The sequence below is a fragment of the Rhinoraja longicauda genome, chromosome 4, assembly GCF_053455715.1.
Source record: "Rhinoraja longicauda isolate Sanriku21f chromosome 4, sRhiLon1.1, whole genome shotgun sequence".
Classification (NCBI taxonomy): domain Eukaryota; kingdom Metazoa; phylum Chordata; class Chondrichthyes; order Rajiformes; family Arhynchobatidae; genus Rhinoraja; species Rhinoraja longicauda.
The window spans coordinates 46,553,251-46,576,830 of NC_135956.1; the positions used below are offsets into that span (position 1 = coordinate 46,553,251).

General features: G+C 40.3%; 1 protein-coding gene across 3 annotated transcripts; it reads right to left on the reverse strand.

Moving 5' to 3' along the window:
* Positions 1-2,907: 2,907 nt before the first annotated feature.
* LOC144592738 (zinc fingers and homeoboxes protein 1-like) lies at positions 2,908-22,615 on the reverse strand. 3 transcript variants are annotated; one of them, XM_078397675.1, is made up of 3 exons: positions 22,526-22,615; positions 10,254-13,079; positions 2,908-6,655 (listed from the first exon to the last, which is right to left on the reverse strand). In XM_078397675.1, exon 2 carries the CDS (start codon positions 12,961-12,963, stop codon positions 10,273-10,275), a length of 2,691 nt encoding a protein of 896 aa, XP_078253801.1. In that variant the 5' UTR covers positions 12,964-13,079; positions 22,526-22,615; the 3' UTR covers positions 2,908-6,655; positions 10,254-10,272. The 3 variants fall into 3 exon arrangements, with proteins under 3 accessions (XP_078253801.1, XP_078253799.1, XP_078253800.1); XM_078397673.1 differs by lacking the exon at positions 22,526-22,615 and adding an exon at positions 21,386-21,675; XM_078397674.1 differs by lacking the exon at positions 22,526-22,615 and adding an exon at positions 20,329-20,461.
* Positions 22,616-23,580: the final 965 nt, after the last annotated feature.

Consider the following 23,580-nt stretch of genomic DNA (forward strand, 5'->3'; position numbering starts at 1 on the left):
GCCCAACTAAGCTAGTCCCATTTGCTTGTGCCTGACCCAAATCTCTCCCAAACCTTTCCTCTTCAAGTACCTTTCCATGTGACTCTAAAGTCCTAAATGAACCAACCTCTAACGCTTCCTCTGGCAGCTCCTCCACCCTCCATGCAGACCACCCTTTGTGGAAAAAGGTCCCTTTTAATTCTTTCCCCTCTCGACAAACCTATATTTGTTCTCGACTATCCCAGGAAAAAGACTGACTATTCAATCACCTTATTTATACTCATCATTTTATATATCCCTACAAGATTACTATCCAGAATTTTACACGCAAGGAGAAAAAAGCTTATCTAGCCTCTCCGTATAACATGAATCTTCCACAGTATCACCATAAATCTTTTTTGCACCCTTTCGTGTTTAATGACATCCTTCTGTTCACTTGGTGAGCAGAATTTTGTACGAAACTCCAAATGTGGTTTTGCTAATGACTTGTACAGCTGTAACATGACATCCCAATTCCTTTAGTCAATACACTAGCCAATGAATGTAAGCATGGCAAACACCTTCACCACCATGTCTACTTGTGTTATTACTTTCATGGAATTATGTACCAGTGCATCTAGGTCTGTTCCACAACACTCCTCCACACAGGACCCAGTAGATCCCCATGGTACACCATTCGTTAGTCTTCCAGCCTGAAAAATGCTCTACACCAGGCTCTGCCTCTTACCTTAAAAACAATTTTGTATCCATATGTGTGCAATTCTTCCAAAATCATGTAATCTAACCTTCCAGACCAATACCTTGCCAAAGATTTTGCTAACTCCATGTACACTAGGTCTACTGCACGTTCCCCGTCAATTTTCCTTGTCATTGCTTTAAAAAATTAAAATTTATGAGATAATTTCCCCATAAACAAAGCCATGCTGACAATCCTCTTTTTGCCCTTCCTTACTCCCCTTTTAAATGTACAAAGGTGAAAGTTATTTAACCGGTATCCAGGGGTTTCGCAAATTTCACTCCTGCAAATGCTTACAACTTAACTTGAAAGGAATAAATTCAACTTTTAAAAAATGGCACAGGTGATCATGTGACAGTAAAGTATAATTCAACTACCAAGTTATTTTTTTAAAAACATGCTTTTCAGGGACGGAAACCTTCAATCTTTAACCAGTCTCCACTCCACTATTGCAGCCGGGTCCCCTCCTGATGCCTCTGTGGCGCAGAACCAGGCCCCTGCTACGTCGGCCGCGGGGCTTCAGCTCCGACCCGCGAAGGGGTTCCCCCTCCAGTTCAAGTAAAACCCGTCCCTTGTGTACAAGGTCACCTCTGCTCCAGAAGAGATCCCAATGGTCCAAAATCTGAATCCCTATCTCCTGCACCAACTCATCAGTCATGCATTCACTGTCCCATGTTCATATACCTACCCTCACTAACACATGGCACAGGGAATAATCTGGAGATCACTGTCTTTGAAGTCCTGCTTTTTACCTTTGCCCAACTCCCTATATTCATTGTGCAGCACCTCATCCCTTTTCCTATCTATGCCATTTGTGCCAATGTGTACAGCTTTTGGCTGCTCACTTTCCCCCATGAGAATGTTCTGCAGCCGCTCCGAGACTTCCTGGATCCTGGCACCAGGGAAACAGCACACCATCCTGGAATGTCATTTGCTGCCACACAATCTCCTGTTTGTCCCCTTAACAATCGTCTCCTATCACTGTCGTCCTGTCTGACTTCACCCTATCCCACTGTGCCTCAGAGCCAGGTTTGGTGCCACAGACCCTTTCTGCTAGAAACACAGCCTTATCACTAAGAAAACTAGACATTCAGGTGTTCAAGTTGTTGACTTTTGTGTGTCAGTGTGACCAGCCAAGTTTGGCAAAGCACTGATGGGAAACAATGCAGAGCTAGCGTTTAGTTCCCATAGTATGAAGTGTTGCCCATGATCATGACAAGATGGAAGAACAGTTCAGTTCCCACATATCTCCTATGTGCTGATCAATATCAGTTCCACAAATCTACATGATTTAATAAACATTATCTCATTATTATCACATCACTGTTCTATGGAAGCCTGCCATGGACAAATTAACCACCAAGTGACTATATTTCACATTGGTTTAATGTATTTTTCAAGGGCAAGTTACTTTAGTTTAGTTTAGAGACACAGCATGGAAACAGGCCCTTTGGCCCAGAGTTCATGCCAGCTATTGATCACCCATTCACATTGGTTCTGTGCTCTCCTACTTTTGTATCCACTTCCTACACACCAGGGACTTACCTACAAATCCACAGGTTTTTGGAATGTGGGAGAAAACCAGAGCACCCGGAGGAAATCCACATGGTCACAGGAAGAACCTGCAAACTCTTGTTGAGAGATTAAATGTCAGCAGTTTACATAGGTTTTTCCCCACGTTTACTTTTGCATGATCTCACTTAGGTTCAAAGGTTTGAGACCCACAACAGTCCATGAGCACTGGCATCAGGGGATCGTACATGACTTCATTGCAAGGGAAATAGATCACCTGGGACAGGGAAAGCTAATAGGTCAGAGAATGTGGACTCAGAAAAATTAATCCGTGCTTTGGCTGTGATTCACGTAATCTCAGGTATTCACACTTTGCCTCACCCACTTTTCTGAATTTTCTCTCTGTTGCATTACTTCTCCCAGATCCTTGCCACAAATTTGCAAGTTCAATCCATCTCTTTGTTCAACCAGACTTGATTTTCTTTAAAAAATAATATAATTGTTTCAACACTAACAAAGGTAATGGGGTACTCAGCCAGCAATAAATAAAATGTTCAAACATTTTCCTTTTACGGCACATTAGGAAACAGTCAGTGAAAATGTACAAATGCATTAGTAATAAAAATGTCTGCTGCAGACATAGAGAAAGTAGCACAAAATCTAACTCAATAAATCACAGCATGGAGGTTTATTTTGAAACATTATATTCACATATTACAATCATTGTATTGTAGTCGATGGAAAATGACATCAGATCTACAAACACAACCTTCAAGACAGAACTGCAATAGAGAGCAAAACAGATCTGTTTAAAAAAAATCCATGGCAAAATGGCAGATTAAATATTTCAAAAAAATAACAAGCCTTTACAAAATCTCCACAAATCTTTATAATGTGCTGTTACCTTGAAACTGTTCAGAATGGTATATATGCTGGCTGATTATATTGGAGTCACAGATATTCTTGAAAGACATTAAAATTCTCTTTGACCACGTTTTGCACATGTGTTACAGAACCTACAGGGGCGATGGCTGAACAAACAAGATTGCAGTGCAAACCCAAAAGGGCAAGTATGAGTATACTTTCAAGATGTATTGGACTTTGAGTTGGGAGAGAGGACTACTTGTAAATAGCAAGAAGAGTTCTGCAAGGCAATAACTAATGATATAGCCAACCAGGTTCAAGTCACTGGGTTATGTAACAAAAAAATTGTGAATCGATAACAAGGTATCTTGGGGCAAAAAAAAAATCAACATGTGATGCATTAAGGCCTCTACAATTTTGATTAAATATGAACTCTGATATTTCAAAACTTCATTTTATTTTTTACACGAGTCTTCTTGGGGAGGGGTCTAAAAAATGGAGAGGATACAATTAGCCTATTTCGAGTTCCATTAAAAAAAATGCATGGGCTGGTTATTTTCTCATCATTCGTTACCAGTGATAATTATTAGCATTTTTTAAATATGATGCTATATCTTTACGATGACCAGTTCTCTGTGCAAACTAAAACCTGCAGCACCAGCAAGCCAGAACAAGTATTGGGTCTAACTAGCTAGTATTTCCCAAATGTGTTTAGAACAACAACAAATTGCATAGTCATGTGCAACAAAAGCCTTTGCCAAATTTAAATACCAAATTACCATTGGTATACTTTAAACCTGAAGATCTGACCAAGCCCATATTATTATAAATTTAGATAAATTTAGATCAAATTTCATCATGATCCTAATCTATCTATATATTACTAAACTCTCATTTCGTATGTATGGGTGTATGTATGTATTTTGTTCCCGAAATACAACCAAAATGGTACACGATAGAGGAACAACTTTTGGCCCACCTTACTCACCATTGGCCTGCAGTGTGCAGTAGCAAGTTTATTTCAAATTGTTGTTATATTTTAAGAGTTATTCACATTTTAAACTTTAATAAATCGCTTTTCCACTTGCTGTGGGCGTCAGCCGCGCCTGTGCAGTAATACCTCCGTGTCCGACATCACAATGGGAGAAGGTCAAACAAGATGGCTGCCGGATCCGCACGTGCACAGTTGGGGGAGAGTTGCCGCTCGGAGGGGGGCGGGACCCGCCTGAGTGATGGGAGTGGTGGCCAATGGGGGGGGGGGGGGGGGGGGGGGAGGAGGAGAGCGCTCCTGCTACTGGCCGTCACGATGGCTTCCCGGGGTGGGAGGCTCCCTCTCCCCCCTCGCCCGCCCCTGGGGGAGTTTTAAGGGGGGTTGAGGGGGGATGGAGTGGGTGAGGTGAGGATAAGGGGGTCGAGGGGGGATGGAGTGGGTAAGGGGGAGGGGAAGGCGGGGAGTGGGGAAGGGAAGGGTGCTACACCAATATAGGAGAGGTTTGGACTCAACAGATCCACAGCAGCTTATTATTATTATATTACTAAAACTCTCATCTTGTATGTTTGTATGTTTGTTTGTTCCCAAAATGCAGCCAAAACGGTACAATTGTTGCAGCCAAAGCGCAACAATTTTAGGCCCACCTTACTGACCATTGTCCTGCGGTGTGCAGTAGCAAGTTTCGTTCAAATTGTTGTTATATTTTAAGTGTTATTCACATTTTAAACTTTAATGAATCACTTTTCCATTTGCCGTGGCCATCAGCCACGCCTACGCAGTAATACCTCCGTGTTCGACGTCACAATGGGAGAAGGCCAAAGAAGATGGTCGCCGGATCCGCGTGTGCAGTTGGGCCCCCGCCTGACCTTCCTCCCCTGGTGCAGCACGGCGACAGAGAGAAGCTCAAACAAGATGGCTACTGGCAGGATGAACATGCGGCAGCGCCTTGCATCCGCTCTCCTGCTGCTGGCTGCCGCGATGGCCGCCCAGGGCCGGGGTGAATGGCTCACTCTCCCCTTTCCTCTCCCCCCTCGCTTGCCCCCGGCCCCGGGGGAGTTTTAAGAGGGGTTGAGGGGGGATGGAGTGGGTGAGTGGGATGGAGGGGGAGGGGAAGATAAGGGGGGGGGGGGGGGGAGGGGAAGGGAAGGGTGCTAGACCAATGCAGGAGAGGTTTGGACCCAATGGGTCCACAGCAGCTAGAGAATATTAAAACTGTTAAGGAAAATAAAAAGTTAAATTCTTTTTGAGAATTGCTAGTGCAGGCCCAAATATTGTCATGACTTGCATGTGCCAGTCGAGGTTAGACAGCCAAAGTTGTAATCTAATAATTATCAAACTTTGAAGAATCTAGTATACAGTACTTGTATAATAACCGTGCAAATACATTTTGCATAATAAAATTGCGCATTCACCAGCCATGACTGTAGTCATGATTGAAATTTGTATAGAGTTCAACATTTTCTATAGAAATAGGTATCTAAAACTAAACTTGACAGGTTTACCTCACCATTAGTGTTTCATAGATTTTTTTTTAATTTTCAGAAAATAATCTAAACAATAAGTACTGAAAGGGATGAGCATGAATGGTCAATTCTTACACACGTAAAAATTTCTAACTACAGATAGCTACGGTGGTGAATTGCTAACTACAATAAAGTAAAATAATCTCTTCAATGTTTATTCTCACAGTACACATACTCAGAAGTACAATAAATAGTGTGGAAAAATTAGAACTGGACACACTGTTTTTTGTTTTTCAAACCACAGCTTGCAACCCCCTTAACGCATATATTTAAATACTATATATTATATAAATGTAGTATTGTATATATAGAAGAAGCATTTTTCTAATTTCAGCATACAAAATGACTTGCAGAAAATACCGAAAAATACTAGCAATTGGAATATGGCTTCTGAAGAAAATAATTAAAGGAAAACAATTCTGCTGGCTTGATCTACACCTACAATAAGTGTCATTTCAAGTAGCTACTAAAGATTAAAGCATAGAATTGAGGAGGTTGAGGAGGTGTTTTTCCAGCACATGTACAAAAAACACCATGCATAATTAAGTCATAAATATAAGCATTTACATTTCTTCACTGATAGCTGATTACCAGTATTTTAAATGAATGCTGAAATGCGATTAAATTGCTCATATTTTACTCCAACTGCAGTATCAGAAGGCAACAAACTACTACATCAGACTGAGCCAAACTATATGGTTGATGTTAAGAGCCCGCATGAGAAAATATGGTCGCTACATCTAAAAAAAAATTGTGCTCAGTTATCTCCAAAATTAAACTTCAGTAAAAATGTAATAAAATCCCAAACTGTACAAATCTGACCCATAACAATAGCTATGTACAAAAGTTATTTTCAGCTGTATTAAAACTTTGGCAATGTGGAAATGTTTAAAAAAGCCTATATTTTACTCAGAAATAAAATGTGTGGTGTATGGATATTTCTTTATGGACGTAATCTTGCAGCTCACGGAAGAAAACGAGAATTGACGATTCTCCAAATTGGTTCTTTATCCAAAGGGTCCACAGAAGACTTTTACTTATTTGCTGTTCCTAAGGAATAAAAGTAAATCTATCAGGAAATTTATAAGCAGTCTTCTAAAACTCTTTCATACATACTATAGTTGCTCCTCACCGTAGCATTTTCCATTAGCTTCAAGATGTTTGCAGGACATAAATATTAATCAAGTCTTCTAAAGTAATATCATATTTGTAGTTTCTAAGATATTTAATGAAAGATTATTCTGCCTTGCTATCAAAAATTCCTTCAATGGCCATATTTATTCTATTTCATCTAACTAACCCACGTACCTCTGGACGTTTTGCGTTTTCTATGTTGTTACTAGGATTTAAATAACCGAGGAAATGCAAGAGAAGACGGGAATAAATTGTCTCCATATGTCAATTGGGAATGATATATACTATTAATGTACACGATCACGGTGCTGAATTCATGTTGAATACATTCTGTTTACATTAAGTTACGTGCATGTGCACACACACTCTAGGTTTCCACCAAACTGACAAAAAAGGTCCAATTTTGGAGCAAAAAGCAAACTGCTGGAGCAACTCAGCTGGTTGAGTAGCATCTGTAGAGATGATGGATAGTCAAAGTTTTGGGTTAAAAGATTTTGTATGTATGCATTAGATAATTTGATCTTTAGAATGTAGATGACATTTTCACAAATCAAGGAATTCTCACCATTTATATGAAAATGCTTAAAATTAATTTCTTACAATTAGATGATTAGTTGTGGCCCCATCATTTATTGTCTAAACCTTATGTTCACAACTAGGTAAGCAATGGATTTAAAAAAAATATATAATATAAGAGTACTGCATGAAATATACAAGTAATGAATTTATACTTGTTACAAACACATAAAATTCTTATAAAACACGTGTTATACAAAATTGTAGCATAACCTCAAAGTTAAAATTGTATTCTGACAACTTTGTTGAAATTTACCAGCATTCCTCAGAAAGACTGACAAGGATGTTTAGGCTTTTCCAAAAGCCTTCACAAGCTGCATATGCATCTAAAATTGATAAATACATGTTTTTGTGCGTTCCCACTTGCAACCAATGATTTTTTTGTAATCATTTACTAGATTGCAATCAAAAGTGAAATACTGGTTGAATGTTCCCCTCTTTGGTCCATATTGTCAAGAACAAGGCAAGAGGTATAGATGTGTGAAAACAAGAATGTCCAGATTCAGGGATAGTTTCTTCCCTGCTGTTATCAATCAACTGAACCATCCTACCAACAACTAGAGAACAGTCATGAGCTACTATCACCCTCAGTGGAGATCCTAGGACTATCTTTGATCGGACTTAACTGCACTTTATCTTGCAATAAACGGTACTTATGTTATTCCCTTTATCATGTATCTGTACACTGTAGATAGCTCAATTGTAATCTGGTATTATCTTTCTGCTGACTGCTTAGCAGACAACAAAAGATTTTCACTATACCTCAGTACAAGTGACAATAAACTAAACTCAAACTGAAAACTAAAACTCTGTGGACTCAATAAGTTAAAGATCATTTGTGTTGTGTATTTAGTCATAGGGTCATGCAACGTGGAAACAGGTCCTTTGGCCCAATGTCCATGGAATAAAGTCCTAGCTGTCCAATCTCTCACTTTAGCTTAGGCCCTCAAGTGCTGGCACCATTCTTGTAAATCTTTCCTGCATTCTTTCCAGCCAAAGAAAATCCTTCCTATAGCAGGGTGACCAAAACTGAACATAGTACTCCAAAAGCACTCTTTTCAAGAGAGAGTTAGATTTAGGTCTTAGAGCCAAAGGAATCAAGGGATATGGGGGAAAAAGCCAGAACGGGGTACTGATTTTAGATGATCAGCCATGATCAGATTGAATGGCAGTGCTGGCTCGAAGGGCCAAATGGCCTATTCCTGCACCTATTTTTCTATGTTTCTTACCAAGGCCTTGTATAACTGTAACATAACACCCCAACTTCTGTACTCAATACCCTGACTGAAGAATGCGAATGTACCCTACAATCTTCTTGACTACCCTATATACCCGTGACACGACTTTCAGAGAACTATGTACCTGCACAGGGGCGGCATAGTGGTGTAACGGGAGAGTTGCTCCCAAGTCACTGTTATCAGGCAACTGAATCATCCAACCACAACTAGAGAGCAGTGCTGAACTACTATCTACCTCTTTGGTGACCCTCAGACTATCCTTGATCGGGCTTTGCTGGCTTTACCTTGTACTCAACGTTATTCCCTTATCATGCAAATATATACACTGTAAATGGATCGATTGTAATCGTGTATTGTCTTTCAGCTGACTGGTTAGCAGAAACAAAAGCTTTTCACTATACCTCGGTACACGTGACAATAAACTAAACTGAAACAAGGTGATGATCTCCTTTTTATATACACGCACACACACTTAAAAAAAGGCAATTGTAACTGAAATGCAGTGGAATTTTATTTTAAGTAGATTGAAGTACTTCAATAAAATATAGTTAACTGCAGAAACAGGCACACAATTTGCACATGGAAAGGGAGGGATGGGGAAGAAACATCAATGCAGAGCAACTAAGTATGGGGATATTGTTTGCAATTTCAAATTAAAACACTGAAGTATTTCCAACAATATGCAATTTGCCAGTGGGATCAAATAATGTTGTTTTACACATTGATGGATATTGTGAATCAAACTTTTAATTGGTAACTTACTTTATTTTTCAACAGAGAAAAACCAATTAAAAAAAAGAGAATCTGACTTTAGTATTTAACTGCTGGAATCAGATAAAACCAAAACATTTTCAAGACATAATGTTTCATAAATGCATTAATTACAACCATTTTTGACCACCGGGAGGTGAATATTTCATAAACAAATCAGGTCTTTTTTTCCCTCCTGATGTTAGGAATTCAATTAATAATGGCATTTTTAATGTAATTTCTTCAAAAAATATACAAATTGCAAGCAATTAAATGACTGAGTTGACAAAATTTAAAACCAGTTTTTAAAATAGATATTGAAAGATATTTACTTATTAGAATTGATACTGGTTCCCATTAGTCCTGGTACTATTAAAAGTAGCATAGATCAAAATCTTGACATATAGCCGGCAAGTACAAGAACAAACATATGTGCCATGGTATAATTAACCGTCTAAGCTTCCCATTACTTAAACAAAAGAAAGGATCTAACAATTTCTGGGACCACCTGTTTTTAAAATCCGATGGAACAAAAATAAATCATAAAAGCTATTAAAGTGAATTGAAATTATGAACAAAATGCTGGAGTAACTCAGCAGGTCAGGCAGCATCTCAGGAGAGAAGGAATGGGTGACGATTCGGGTCAAGACCCTTCTGTATCATCTTGTACTAATGGGAATCATAAAATAGAAATGTCCTCTACACCAGCCATATTAAGTACAACAGGTCACCATCAAATTATTCTATATACAAAGAAAAATCGTCCATTCTGCGTGTGCTAAATCAATATCTGATGGTACACAGCATGGGAATAATTGAGAATTCCAGATTCATTTACTAAAAGGAAACTGTTGACTTTTAGTATTGTGCTGTACTATTGATGTACTATTTCCCAATTGTGGTTTGAGATTTCTTAGTACAAAATGTAAAAGATACTTATATTTACTTACATTTTTATGTTAGAATTCTCTACCTAGTGTTCATCATCTGGTTCAGGTGTGTTACTTCATTTTCTTTTTGCGATGGAGGTTTCCACACATCATTGCTGCCACTTCTATCAGAGGCATCATCTTCATTCTCTTCACCTGCCCAATCATCATCCTCTTCAAGTGGCTCATTTTTCTCATCTTCACCAGGGTACTGTCCATCTGAATTATTGCTCTCCGAAACAACAACTTCCGTTTGCTTTTGTACAAACCATTCCCTGATATTTTCATAACTCATGCCTGATTTTGCCACAAGATCATCAAGATCTTCTTCATTTAAATATTTGTGTTTCAAGTAGTATTGTTCAAGACCATTTCTCCCTGAAGCGAGTTCCGTAGATACTTTGCTTGATGTCATTCTGCTCCAGTTGCGAGACCTTCCATTCCCCCTTGCTCTTCCTCTTCCATGTGGTCTGCCTCTTGATCTACCTCTACCTTTAGTCCTTCTGGAGGTAACCTGGGTTTGCCCATTTTGAGTGTCCATGTTACCACTTTGATAATAATAGTACCATTTCAAGTTGCCATTTTTCCAAGCATACCTGGTATCTCCGAACCAACTTACAATATCAGTTCTGGCCAGTCCAGTGTCTAGAGCTAATTGGTCATATACCTCTGGGGATGGCCAGTGCGTGCGAACAAATGCACTTTTAAGCAGATGTAGCTGCTCTGGAGTTTTCTTATACAGTCTGTTAACGGCAGCTGCCATTACTCTTGGTATTGCTAAGCCACTGGCCAACGATGTGGTATGAATTTGCCCATAATGTGAATTTGTGCGCCCTGCTTCAGAGTCCTTATTTTTGACATCAACTTCACCATCAATAATTTTTCCGCTCTCATCACTTTTATCTTCTGAAATTTTAATTTTCCTCCACTCACAAAACCAGACGTCGATTTCTCTTCTAGTGAGTTTTGTTTCAGTTCTTAGCTTGTTAATCTCATCATCGGTGGGAAATGGGCTAAAATGAAAACTTTCTTTGAGGATCTGAAGCTGTTCTGCACTTTTCTCTTTGAACTTCTGAGGAGTAAAATCTGGGAAAGCATTCCACCCATGTTTCCTCTGCTGATTTACTGCAAGTGATTCAGAAATCATGTCATCTCCAGAATCCAAAATGATGGTGCTGCTGACTTCAGCAATATTGACATTTTGATTACATTTTGAATTTCTATGGTTGTACCGTGTATCACTGAACCACTTCTTAATGTCACCTCTGGTGAGGCCTGTTACTTGTATGATTCTAGCAATTTCTGCATCGCTGGGAAATGCATTCCTATTGAAGCTGGCTTTTAGTTCATTCAGTTGCTCTTTTGTCTTTTTGAGGCGGACACTGTATGGATCTGTACCAGAGAGAGAATTAAGGGAACCTCCTTGTGAAGCAAATTGAGGAAGCTGAGAGTTGTTTAGTCGTTTTGCTTCAGGTCCTGTCTCACTCTCCTGCATGCTGCGCTTTTGCCACTGCATTTGATTTGTAACTCCTGCAACGGTGACAGTAACCGGAGAATTCCCAGTGACCACGTTTTTACTGGTAACCTGTGCCAAGACAATACCTGGCTGACCAACTATCTGACAAGGTTGAAAGATCTGCTGCAATCCATTAGCAGATGTTGAAATCTGTGCAGGTATGACTGTAATTGTTTGCGGTATAGTGTGCACAGTGCCATTAAATAGTTTCTTTTTGGCGTCTTCCACCTCCTCTGGGGTCCAGCTGATACCATGCTTGAGCCGTTGAGCAGTGAACCAGATTTTAATCTGTTCCTCTGTATATTTTGTCTGAGTTTTTAACGTTACAACTTCTGACTGCGTAGGATAGGGAAATTTGTTGAATGAGTTCACTAGGTGAATATTTACATCCATATTAGTGTTATAAGTTGGAATGCTGTTTAAAGGAATCATAACTTTTGGAATTAAATTAGAATTTGGAGACTGTATCAATTGGCTCATACCTACTGAATCAAGTATAACACCATTTGCTTCCTGGTGAATACAAATTCCACTGGTACTCGTAGATCCCAAGACCGAGTTGGTGCCCACTGTCTCATCATTACTTTCTTGTCTAGCAGTGAATTCATCCACAAAACTTGGAGACAGAGAGATTCTTTTGGTCTCATTTTTATTTTTTATCTTCATGATTGGCGTTTTACTTATTGATATTCCTGTTGGAGTGGTGTCAATGTTTTCTGACTGATCTTCATTTGTAGGAACCCCATTACTATTGCATTCTTCAACAGTCTGTTCAAAGACAGTTTGATTATTGTGTTTCACCATTTTAAGTTTAAAATTTATGTCACCCGAATGATATCTGGCATTGTGGTCATTAAGAGTATCATACCTTTTGGTCATAAAATTACATTCCACACAGAAATAGGATGGATTGAGAATAACATTTGGGTGCTTTGAGTCAACGTGTACTGTAAATTCATTTAAGTCTTGTGTTTCAAAAGTACAATATTTACACTCATAGCCTCCTTCTGGTTTCTTGATTTGGTTATCTTGTACTTCCTTTTCTGCAATATTCTCATCATCAACTACAGCACCATCTGCTGCCATACTCTCATCAGAAATATCTGGAGGAAGATCATCATCAACATCTGTAATCATATCCTGATCGTGGTTCTGATCCAGAGTTTCATTTGCAGGGACCATGCAAGGAATTTTAGACTTCCTTTTGCTGGCCATGGTCAGCAGTGAAAGTGAATTGTTTTTTTAAAAAAATCAATTTTTTGTTGATCTACCTTCAGGCTTATATCTTAGGTTCCTCCCCGTGGGCAGTAGTGCTATCACATTGCATTCATCTGTAGATAAAAATGAAGAAAATGTTACTTCATGGCTACAAAAATTACTTACCACTTAAAAATGAGTCCATATTTTTGATACGTATCATTGGAGCATTGACTAAATAAAGAATTGAAACATGGAAAATCGACCCTCTCATCTCAACAGAGTTCTACAGTAAGATACCAAAACTCACACATTTTAATTACATAAATTTACATAGGTGAAATTGGATTACACAAAAAGACAATTACAACTTTTCAGAAAAAGCAGCTCAAGCCTGCATGTACTAAGACCAAGACTTTCACAGTACAAATGTGACTTTCCACTCACCGGCCCATTCTTGAGTATTAAGCATGGCCCAGTGAGTGGAAAATCATATTTGTACTGTGAAAGTGCAAGGCATGATCATCAGGAAATGGTAAGTCGACCCACCGGCCATTGATGTACAACGGGATTATTATCATCAACACTCCGAGTGTCACCATTGATCAGAAATTTCGCTGATCAAACCACATAAATACTGTGGCCAAAAATCCTCCCTAAACTGCAGTAGTTGGAAATCTGAAATAAAAACGGAAAACATTGGAAAAATTCAGTAGGTCAGGCAGCAACCGTGGAAGGAGAAACTGTTAATGTTTCAAGTCTTTCTGATGACGAGTCCCAGAGCTGAAACATTCAGTTTTTTTCTTCCCACAGATATTGCCTGGACTGCTGAATGTGTTTCCAGTGTTTCCTGTTTTTAAATACTGTGGCTACATGTAAGCTATGACAGCCGTCTCTCATTCCATTTCTCTCATAATGTATCAAGCTACAAAGGGAGGTAGGAATACCTGCCTAGATGACTGCATCTTCTACAACACTTGACTGAACAGACATCAGTCAAGAGAAAGTAAGCTCATTTGTCCAAATCATTACCCTTAACCTTCACAATCTCCATTTTGTAGATAGTATACACTGCATAATGTACACCATCTGAAAAATGTACTGCAGTTTCTTGCTAAGCCTAGTCTGACAGAACTTCCCAAAAGCATGACCTCTACAAAAGGCAGTGGTAAAAAGGAACACCACTACCTTAGATTTCAATCCATGATATCGACAAACCCGATTTGAAAATTCATCACTGATCCATCATGGCAGCTCTGCGTAAAACTTGAAACTCTCTACTTAATAGTTGTGTATTTAACCAATTTAAAAACAAAGAAAAACTTTATATTTTTGTGTGCTTTGGATGCGCTGGAATCTACTGTATTGGAAACATTCTCATTTGACAGAGGAATGGGAGCAGTCACAACTGAAGCACAAACGCAGATGGATAGACTGAGTCAGAGACTGTGACACACATACACAGTGCTGTTAGGTTACTGAATTAGCAGCTAGCTTTCTAGTCCACTGATCTGCAGAGGTTGAAATGCCATGTCGCAGCTGCAGAATTTAAATTCAACAAATTGAATAAATCTGAAATTTTAAAAGCTTTTCCCCCCCAATAATCATAAGCAGCAAAAGTACTAGACTGTCATTAAAAATTCATATCACTCATTAATGTACCTCAGGGAACTAAATTTACCATCCCTATCTTGTCTGGTCCATGTGTGACTCAAGATCTACAGCAGTGCGGTTTCCCGAGTTCTCGGGGTAATTAAGAATGAACAATAAAGACTCGTATTGCCACCATTGTCCACATTCAGTGAATAAATAGCAAGGCACAAGTAAATACATCTAAAAAGGTTCACTCCAATTTATGGCATTATAACAAAATCAAGTTATCAATGACTCAGAAAACCTGTCAGGCACAAAAATAAAATCTGAGGGACACAAAAGTGTGTGGCATAAACATTAACATAAACAAGCCTACAGTAAATCCCAAAAGGTGCATTCAAGAATGTTGCATTGAAACAGGCAAGTACTCGTAGCAATGGCACGTGGATATTGTATTTACCTGCAAGTTAAGTACTCACACCAAGGTAAAGAAATTGCGTTGACCTAATAACCAAATACATCTACAGCTTGCCCTAAGGTGTTGAACTTCAGATTATTATTACAGTGTAGAAAAAGTACTTTCCTGATTTTGTTTCTCATGGCTTGGCTCCAATTTGATTACATACATCTCAAGTTCTTTTATGTTACAAAACATCAGGCAAATGACACGGCTTGGTAATCTGTTTTGGTGATGCGGATGAGGAATAAATGGTGGCCAAAGTACCAGAAAAGCTTTCAACTCTGAGAATAGAGTCACGGGATATTACGTTATAATGTGGCTGAATAAGCCTTGGTTTGACATCCGGTTTGAAAGACAATACTTCCACCAGTAAGTATTTTATTACATTGGCGAGTAACGAGCAATAAGTCTTTAATAAATGTAATACCCACTCAACCATAATATCTAGAGCCAAAAGTAAATTTCATTTGCCTAAGTATGTCACCAAATTCAAACTCAAATAAAATGTAACTATAATTTGAGCAAGATTTCAATTAATAGGTTCTCATAAATACATCAATCTCGGTGCAAATTTTGCACAGAACTGCAGAGTACGGTTCATCAGCACAATCCCTGATACCACCAACAATACAATATACTTTAAATTTTATATTGCAGCTATAACATTCAAGTTTAGCCATGCAGCAAGCCACATTGGGACAAAGAGTAGGAAGGAAGAAAAAAAGTATTTGAGAACAATAGGACATAGGTTAAAGTGAAGGAGGAAAGATTTAATAGGAACCTGGGGGCTAACATTTTTTTTACACAAAGGGTGGTGGGTATATGGAACGAGCTGCCAGAGGAGGTTGTTGAGGCATGTACTATCATAATGTTTAAAAGACATTTGGACAGGTACATGGATAGGATAGGTTTATGGGCCAAGTGTGGGCAGTTGGGATTAGTGCATGTTGTTTAGCGTGAGCTAGTTGGGCCAACAGACAAGTTTTCACACTATTCGACTATTACTCTAGATTGTCCCCAAACAATGTCTTTTTTTTTTTACATTGTCGGTTTGGTTCCATAACAGAAAAAGAAAACATTCGTCTCTGCTTTTAATCTGTTCTTTAAAATGTTCCTGGAAATTGAACAGTGTTTTTCTTTTAACTTCATCACTTCTCATTTTTTTTTAGTCCAGAACATAACAGTCCAATGAGTCATCAGAACACCATGAACCTAAAACAGATTAGTCACAAATTGTTAGATTCTTCCCCATCAATGGAATAAATTCTGTCGGCCCTGGTTCTCTGTACAGTGTCTAGACCGTACAATTATGACAAAAATGATAGCTTCAAAGAATATTGACAAAAACTAAACTCCATTTAGTTTGCAAAGACTATAAAACCTGTGGAATTCTCTGCCTCAGAAGGCAGTGGAGGCCAATTCTCTGAATGCATTCAAGGGAGCTCTTAAGGATAGCGGAGTCAGGGGGTATGGGGAGAGGGCAGGAACGGGGTACTGATCGAGAATGATCGACCATGATCACATTGAATGACGGTGCTGGCTCAAGGGGCCGAATGGCCTACTCCTGCACCTATTGTCTAAAACCATGCACAAGGTACAATTCCAGAAGTGGTGCATTCAGTGCCCAAAATCCTGCAAACAAAGAGCCCCCAATTTAAAATGTGCAGCTTCAGTCCTTTAGCAAGGAGAGGATATGATGTTCCAAACATGAAAAATACAGAAGTGGTAAGAAAACTACATGGGAGATTATAGCTTGGCCAGGCAGTTGAAACTGCACATGGGACTAGCTTGTTGAGGTACCACTGTCTTCATGATAGACAAAAGACACACCTGTCAGGAAGCAGAGATCTTTTTTTAAATATAAAGGTTGAGCTGAGCTATCATTATAAAGGCGCAAAGGTAAGTTCCTTTGGCTTTCCTGTCATAAAGTCAAGATAACAAATAGGTCGATGAGAGTTCATCATGTTGATAGTTCAGGCCTTCTCTGACCAAAAGTTTTCTGACTAAATGGTACCTCAGAGTTTTCTTTCCAGCCACTTATTTGAGTGCAGCAACCACTGTGTCTACTCCCAGTGACAACGTGCTGCACATTGATGTTTTATTCCTGAAAAGTAGAGTGATGGAGTCTATGCAGATATGGCCCACTCAAAACTTTGTTGCCATCCAGGAACTTAAAGAAAAAGGCATTGTTTCAATTCAATATCAAACTATTCTTGCATTTTACATAAATATTGTTTACTGGCAAATTGATACTGCAAAAAGAAACACATCTCACATCTCAGAAAAACATCACTATGTTTACTGACACCCAAATCTTACTTAAACATGGTCAGTCTGTTGAGAATAACTGCCTTCCAGCAATGGCTCAAAACAGCCTCGATACCACAAAGTTAAAAAAACTCTTTAACTAGAACTTAATCGATTGCTTCCAGAATGCTTTAAGGGCACTGTCACATTTCATGTTCACTTCCTGGGAAGAGAATTTGTATAAACTGAAATGAACGGCTAACCAAACCATTAGACCGTGGCTATATTGAAAGTGACATGGTCACAATGCAGACATGTTGAAATGCAGCAGAGATCCCATGTCAGGTTTTGCACTACACTGGAGGTCAAGATTTGATTCACTGGAAAATGATTGAATCTTTTGTTCAAAGAAGAAAGGATAAAAAGGTGATTTTTCAATTCAAACCTAGAATATCTTTGGACTATAAGACCATCATCAGCAGTGACTGAAAAACTTAGCTGGCGAAACAAAATTACCACGATTCACAGCTGTCACTGTGCTACCTACCCTAGTTACCAATAAAATTCATTACTAGCAGCTAAAATTGTGTACATTTAGTTCAATAAATTACAGTACAGAAAATAGGAGAGAAAGGATGAATAACAGGCTTGTATTTTTAAAGTCTTTGAGCCAAGGCAAGTTTCTTGGCAGCTCAGGGCAACGTTTAAGTAACAAATAAATGAATTATTTCTCTGGTTCTTCTGACAATTCCACTGCATTGCCATTGTTTTGCAAAGAAGAAAATTACACAGCATTAATTTGAAACAAAATATTTCAAATGATTCCTCAAAGAACAAGCTTGTTCAATTTCAGCCCTAATGCATGTAATCTTTCTCATTCAAGATTGGATTGCAAACTGCAAGTTTCATTGCATTCTGTTTTTGGTAAACTCAATGCTAATGTATCTCCTTACCAGGCACAACTGATCCTAGTGCTGTTTACCCCAGTTCCAGTATATACTGCACCTTCTATCTCAACTCGACCCAAAACTTCACCCATTCCTTCTCCCCAGAGTTGCTGCTGTGTGGTTACTCCAGCCTTTTGTGTCTATCTTCGGTTTAAATCAGTATCTGCAGTTCCTTCTTATACAAAACATTAAAACCTGATATTTTACCCATTTCTGTCCCTAATGAGTCTCATTCTCGGCCTTCAAACTGTTCAAAGAAAATGATATAAGAATAAGATATAAAACACAAACTGGCACATGTATAAATGTCACAGAAGATAGAATTGTCAAACTCTAAATGAAAACTGTGAAGTGCAAAACTATGAGGTTATAAGCTGAGAAAGAGAAAAAGGAATTCATAGATCAACCAGCTTGTTTTGGCACTTCACCATGAGGTTGCAGTGTGCATTTCACTTACAATGGATGATGTTGCATAAAATATTTATAATATTCCTTTTCCCTACTTTTCCTGGTCTTCCATATTAGTTCTTTTACAATTCTTAGAAAGTAATTGTTAAAAAAATCCTCATAAGCTTGATGAATCACGAACATGAAAGCATAAAGTAATCATTTGTCCATATTAACATTTATGACTGGTTAGTGACTGCATGGTGCTATCAAATGTTCCTGATTTAAATTTTCAATATACAAATAGTAAATCTGAAATGAAAACAAAAGAATATCGACATTGATTGTATACTTTAAGTTTGATCCTAAAATATCACTCACTCCTCCCTCTTTGAATAAAAAGGATCGTCACAATCAGACCCCTGGCTTTGCAGTTTTGAGATATTTCCTAGTGTACATCCAAAAGGTACAGATTTTTCAATAGCAAGCATCAATAAAATTCAAAAACTGCCACAATCGCAAAGCAAATTGACAACCGTGCTAATTTATCGTGGCGTGCCAAAAGATCATGTGCAAACATGACAACTACAGACAACGCAGTAATGAGCCTGAAGGCACTACTGTTAAGCATAGAAAAATAGGTGCAGGAGTAGGCCATTCGGCCCTTCGATCCAGCACCACCATTCAATATGATCATGGCTGATCATCTAAAATCAGTACCCCTTTCATGCTTTTTCCCCATATCCCTTGATTCCTTTAGCCCCAAGAGCTAAATCTAACTCTCTCTTGAAAACATCCAGTGAATTGGCCTCCACTGCCTTCTGTGGCAGAAAATAACACAGATTCACAACTCTGGGTGAAGAATATTTTCCTCATCTCAGTCCTAAATGGCCGACCCCTTATTCTTAAACTGTGACCTCTGGTTCTGGACTCCCCCAACATCGGGAACATTTTTCCTGCATCTAGCCTGTCCAAACTTTAAGAATTTTATATGTTTTTATAAGATCCCCTCCCATCCTTCTAAATTCCAGTGAATACAAGCCTAGTCGACCCATTCTTTCATCATATATCAGTCCCGTCATCCTGGGAATTAACCTGGTGAACCCACACTGTACTCCCTCAATAGCAATAATGTCCTTCCTCAAATTAGGAGACCATAATTGCACAAGTTACTCCAGGTGCAGTCTCACCAGGGCCCTGTACAACTGCAGTAGGACCTCCTTGCTCCTAAACTCAAATCCTCTCACAGTGAAGGCGAACATGCCATTAGCTTTCTTCACTGCCTGCTGTACCTACATGCTTACTTTCAGTGACTGATGCACAAGGACACCCAGGTCTCGTTGCACCTCCCCTTTACACCATTCAGATAATAATCTGCCTTCCTGTTCTTGCCACCAAAGTGGATAACCTCACATTTATCCACATTATACTGTATCTGCCAACTCACCCAACCTTCCCAAGTCACCCTGCAGCCTCATCGCAGCTCACACTGCCCCCCAGCTTTGTGTCATCTGCAAACTTGCAGAAGTCACATTTAATTCCCTCGTCTAAATCGTTAATATATTGTAAATAACTGGGGTCCCAGCACCGAGCCTTGCGGAACCCCACTGTCACTGCCTGCCATTCTGAAAAGGACCCCTTAACTCCTACTCTTTGCTTCCTGTCTGCCAACCAGTTCTCTATCCATGTCAATACCCTGCCCCCAATACCACGTGCTTTAATTTTGCCCACTAATCTCTTGTATGGCACCTTGTCAAATACTTTTCGAAAGTCCAGGTACACCATATCCACTGGCTTCCCGTTATCCATTCGACTTGTTACATCGTCAAAAAAATTCCAGAAGATTAGTCAAGCATGATTTCCCCTTCATAAATCCATGCTGACTTTGACCGATCCTGTCACAAGAGAACATTGGAAAATGATCACCAATGCGTCCACGATTTCTCGGGCCACCTCCTTGAGTACTCTGGGATGCAGACCATCAGGCCCAGTGGATTTATCTGTCTTCAGTCCCAACAGTTTACCTAACACCATTTCATGACTAATGTGGATTCCTTTCAGTTCCTCCCTCCCACTAGATCCTCGGTCCCTAAAACCCGATACCAAGCTAGAATTGGGGAAAGTAGCAGAAACATTAAAACGGGGAAGGCTTTAAGCAAAGAGTATGAATAGATTTGTTGTTTTGCCAAATTTATGACAGCAATGCCCTGCTCCGGTCCCATCCCTCACTCATGGCAGAAAGTAGCTCAGCTCATCTTGCCTGCCCCAAAGAGCCATCCGATTAACCCCACACATGTGGCTGAGGAGAAAATGAAGCCCTCCATTGCACCCCTGCCTTTTTCCAGGGAGAAGGGATAAAGAAAAGATACTTCCCCCGGGGGCAGCGTCCGGCAGACACCATGCTGAGCGACATTTGACGCACCAGTGAACACACACACACACATGGCACCCGCTGGGAGAGGGGTGGAGGAGGTGGAGGCGGGTGAGCGGTCGAGCGCACTCCCGCCCCCATCCGCCCACGCCCACGCCCACGCTCAGGAGGCGGCTCTGGGCAGGCGAGGGACGGTGTGAGGACGGGCGCGCCCCCGGCTCGGCCCGATTGTCCGGGGGGGGGGGCTCGTGCAAGCGGAGAGAGATGTCGGGTGCGCGCGCGGCGCTGATCGGTGCGCGCGCACGGCCAACGGTCACAGCGGCGCAGCCCGGGGAGGGGGGGTAGGGAAGAGATGGGGAGGGCGAAGTTGTTGCGCGGCGGCACCGCTGGGGTGGGGGAGGAGGTGGGGGCCGCCGTCTCCCGCCGAACACTCACCGATGAGCGGCGCCAATATCTCCCCTCTGTCCTCACCGCCTTCCGTCTCCGAACTGCCCTTCGGCAGCCGGCCGGCGGAGCCCGCTCAGCGGCCGGCCTGCCCGCCGCTCGGCTCCCGCCGAACCATCCGGTCGTTGGTATTAACTCGGTTAATTAATTCGTCGATTTATTTAATCGGGAGGGACGACGCCGACGCGTTGACGTCATCGGGCCGCGACTGACCTGCCCTGTCCAGCCGTAAAGCGCGGTGTTTTATTTCACGACAGCCGCTGGCACTGGCGGCGAGTGGACGCGGCAACAGTGACCGTGATGACCGCTCTGGTTCTCAGTGACCGGGGAGCACAGAATCAGTTTCCTCTTCACAAGCCCTGCCGGCGCCTGTTGTAGCAGCAGCGAACTCAGAAATATACCCCCCCCCCAACCCCACAAAAAAAAACAAAAGCACTGACCAGCAGCTGGAGGAAAGAGCAACCATTGACGTTAAATTAAGTCAACGTCGCCCATTCCTTCTCCCCAGGGTTGGTGCCTGTCCCGCTGAGTTACTTCAGCTTTTTGAGTCTACGTTAAATCTAGACCCGGCATCGGGGACCTTAGGAAACGATCCCACGCCGATTCTCCCCAACTGCAGTGCATTATCAGTAGGTACCACTCAACTAAGTACACGCCTCCCGCCTGAAAAGGATACATTGACTTTTCCAAATCATAAAGAACTCTCAAGTTTTTAGTCATTAAATAATGGCCAAGATCACCACCATCTGAGCATTAATGCCACGAGGCTATTTTACAGTTGCGCTCGGTCCACCAAGGCCCACAGGATCCGTTACTAACCATTAACTCCTCGTTCTATCCAGACCTGTGCCCAGGTTCGCCTCCATCGTCAGAGTGAAGCTACAGAAACTGGAAAAACAACACTGCGTAATCCACTTGGGTAGTTTACAACTCAATAGCATGAACATTAAATTCTAGTATATGTAACTACCAAACTCCATACACCCGTCATCCCAGTGCTCCTCATACCCATTTCCCCCCTCCCTCTCTATTTCTGCCTCTGGCTTCATAATTGGAACTTTTCAATCGTTTTGTCTCATACCTTGTCTTTTCGCTGGTCTGTCCCATTATCTGCCCAAAGAACCCCCTCACCTGTATCTAGGCCTTGTCCTCTCTTCCAGTTTTCTTATCACCCCAGTCAGTCTGAAGTGCCCCGATCCAAAACATCACTTATCCATCTTCTCCAGTGATGCATTTCGACCCACCGAGTTACTATAGCACTTTTTTTTGTAAGAACGAATTGCAGATGCTGGTTTAAACCGAAGATAGACACAAAAAGCTGGAGTAACTCAGCAGGACATGCATCTCTGGAGAGAAGGAATGGCTGACGTTTCGGGTCAAGACCCTTCTTCAGACTTCTTTCTGTTTTGTAAACAAGCATCTGCAGTTCCTTGTTTCTACATTTCAGACATATCATGGGAAAGAGAAGGGAGTGGGATACAATTTGATTGTCTCTCCCCTCCCCACTCCCTCTCACCCAAGGAATTGCCACAGGCACATTTGCCTAGATTCTGTAAAAAAAAATGTCAACCTCTAAAACAAATTGTGGAAATGCAAGATATCGTTTGATTGTACAAGGGAAATGTCCAGATTGTAATTCAAGTCTACATTTCTAGAAGTTTTTCTGCAGTGTGCCAGATAACCTTTAACTTCTGGTTTTGTAAGATTAGGTATGTTTTATCTTCTAGCCATCAACTAAGTAATTAATGTTGCAAATGTATTCAGTTTTCTGTAAAATTGCACTGCATTTCAATGAGTAAGTATTCTACAACAAAGTGAACTAATGCATAGAAACTTACTTTCCTATCCAAGACTGGTCACATTAACAGACCCCAGTACTTTATTTACATTTATTCCCACTGCAATAAGCTTGGAAAATAGAATATCAATGGTAGTTCAAAATTTAGGAAATAACAGATTTCAATCCATTTTTCCACAGAACAGAATAACAAGGTATAACAATCACTAAGCATTTGAGATTGGGGCAATAATCTTGAAGAATCAGCACAAAAAAACAATGTTGTTAGATAATTTTACAACATTGTATTTTGAACAGCTGTTCCATTTTGTTGTATAATTTTGGCCAGTTAAAATCAATAGAATACAGAATAGTCCAATTTAAATTTCATGTAAAAGATTACTCCTTA

Coding starts and splice junctions, on each gene's coding strand:
- LOC144592738 (XM_078397675.1), bottom strand. CDS start 12,963: ATGGCCAGCAAAAGGAAGTCTAAAATTCCTTGCATGGTCCCTGCAAAT.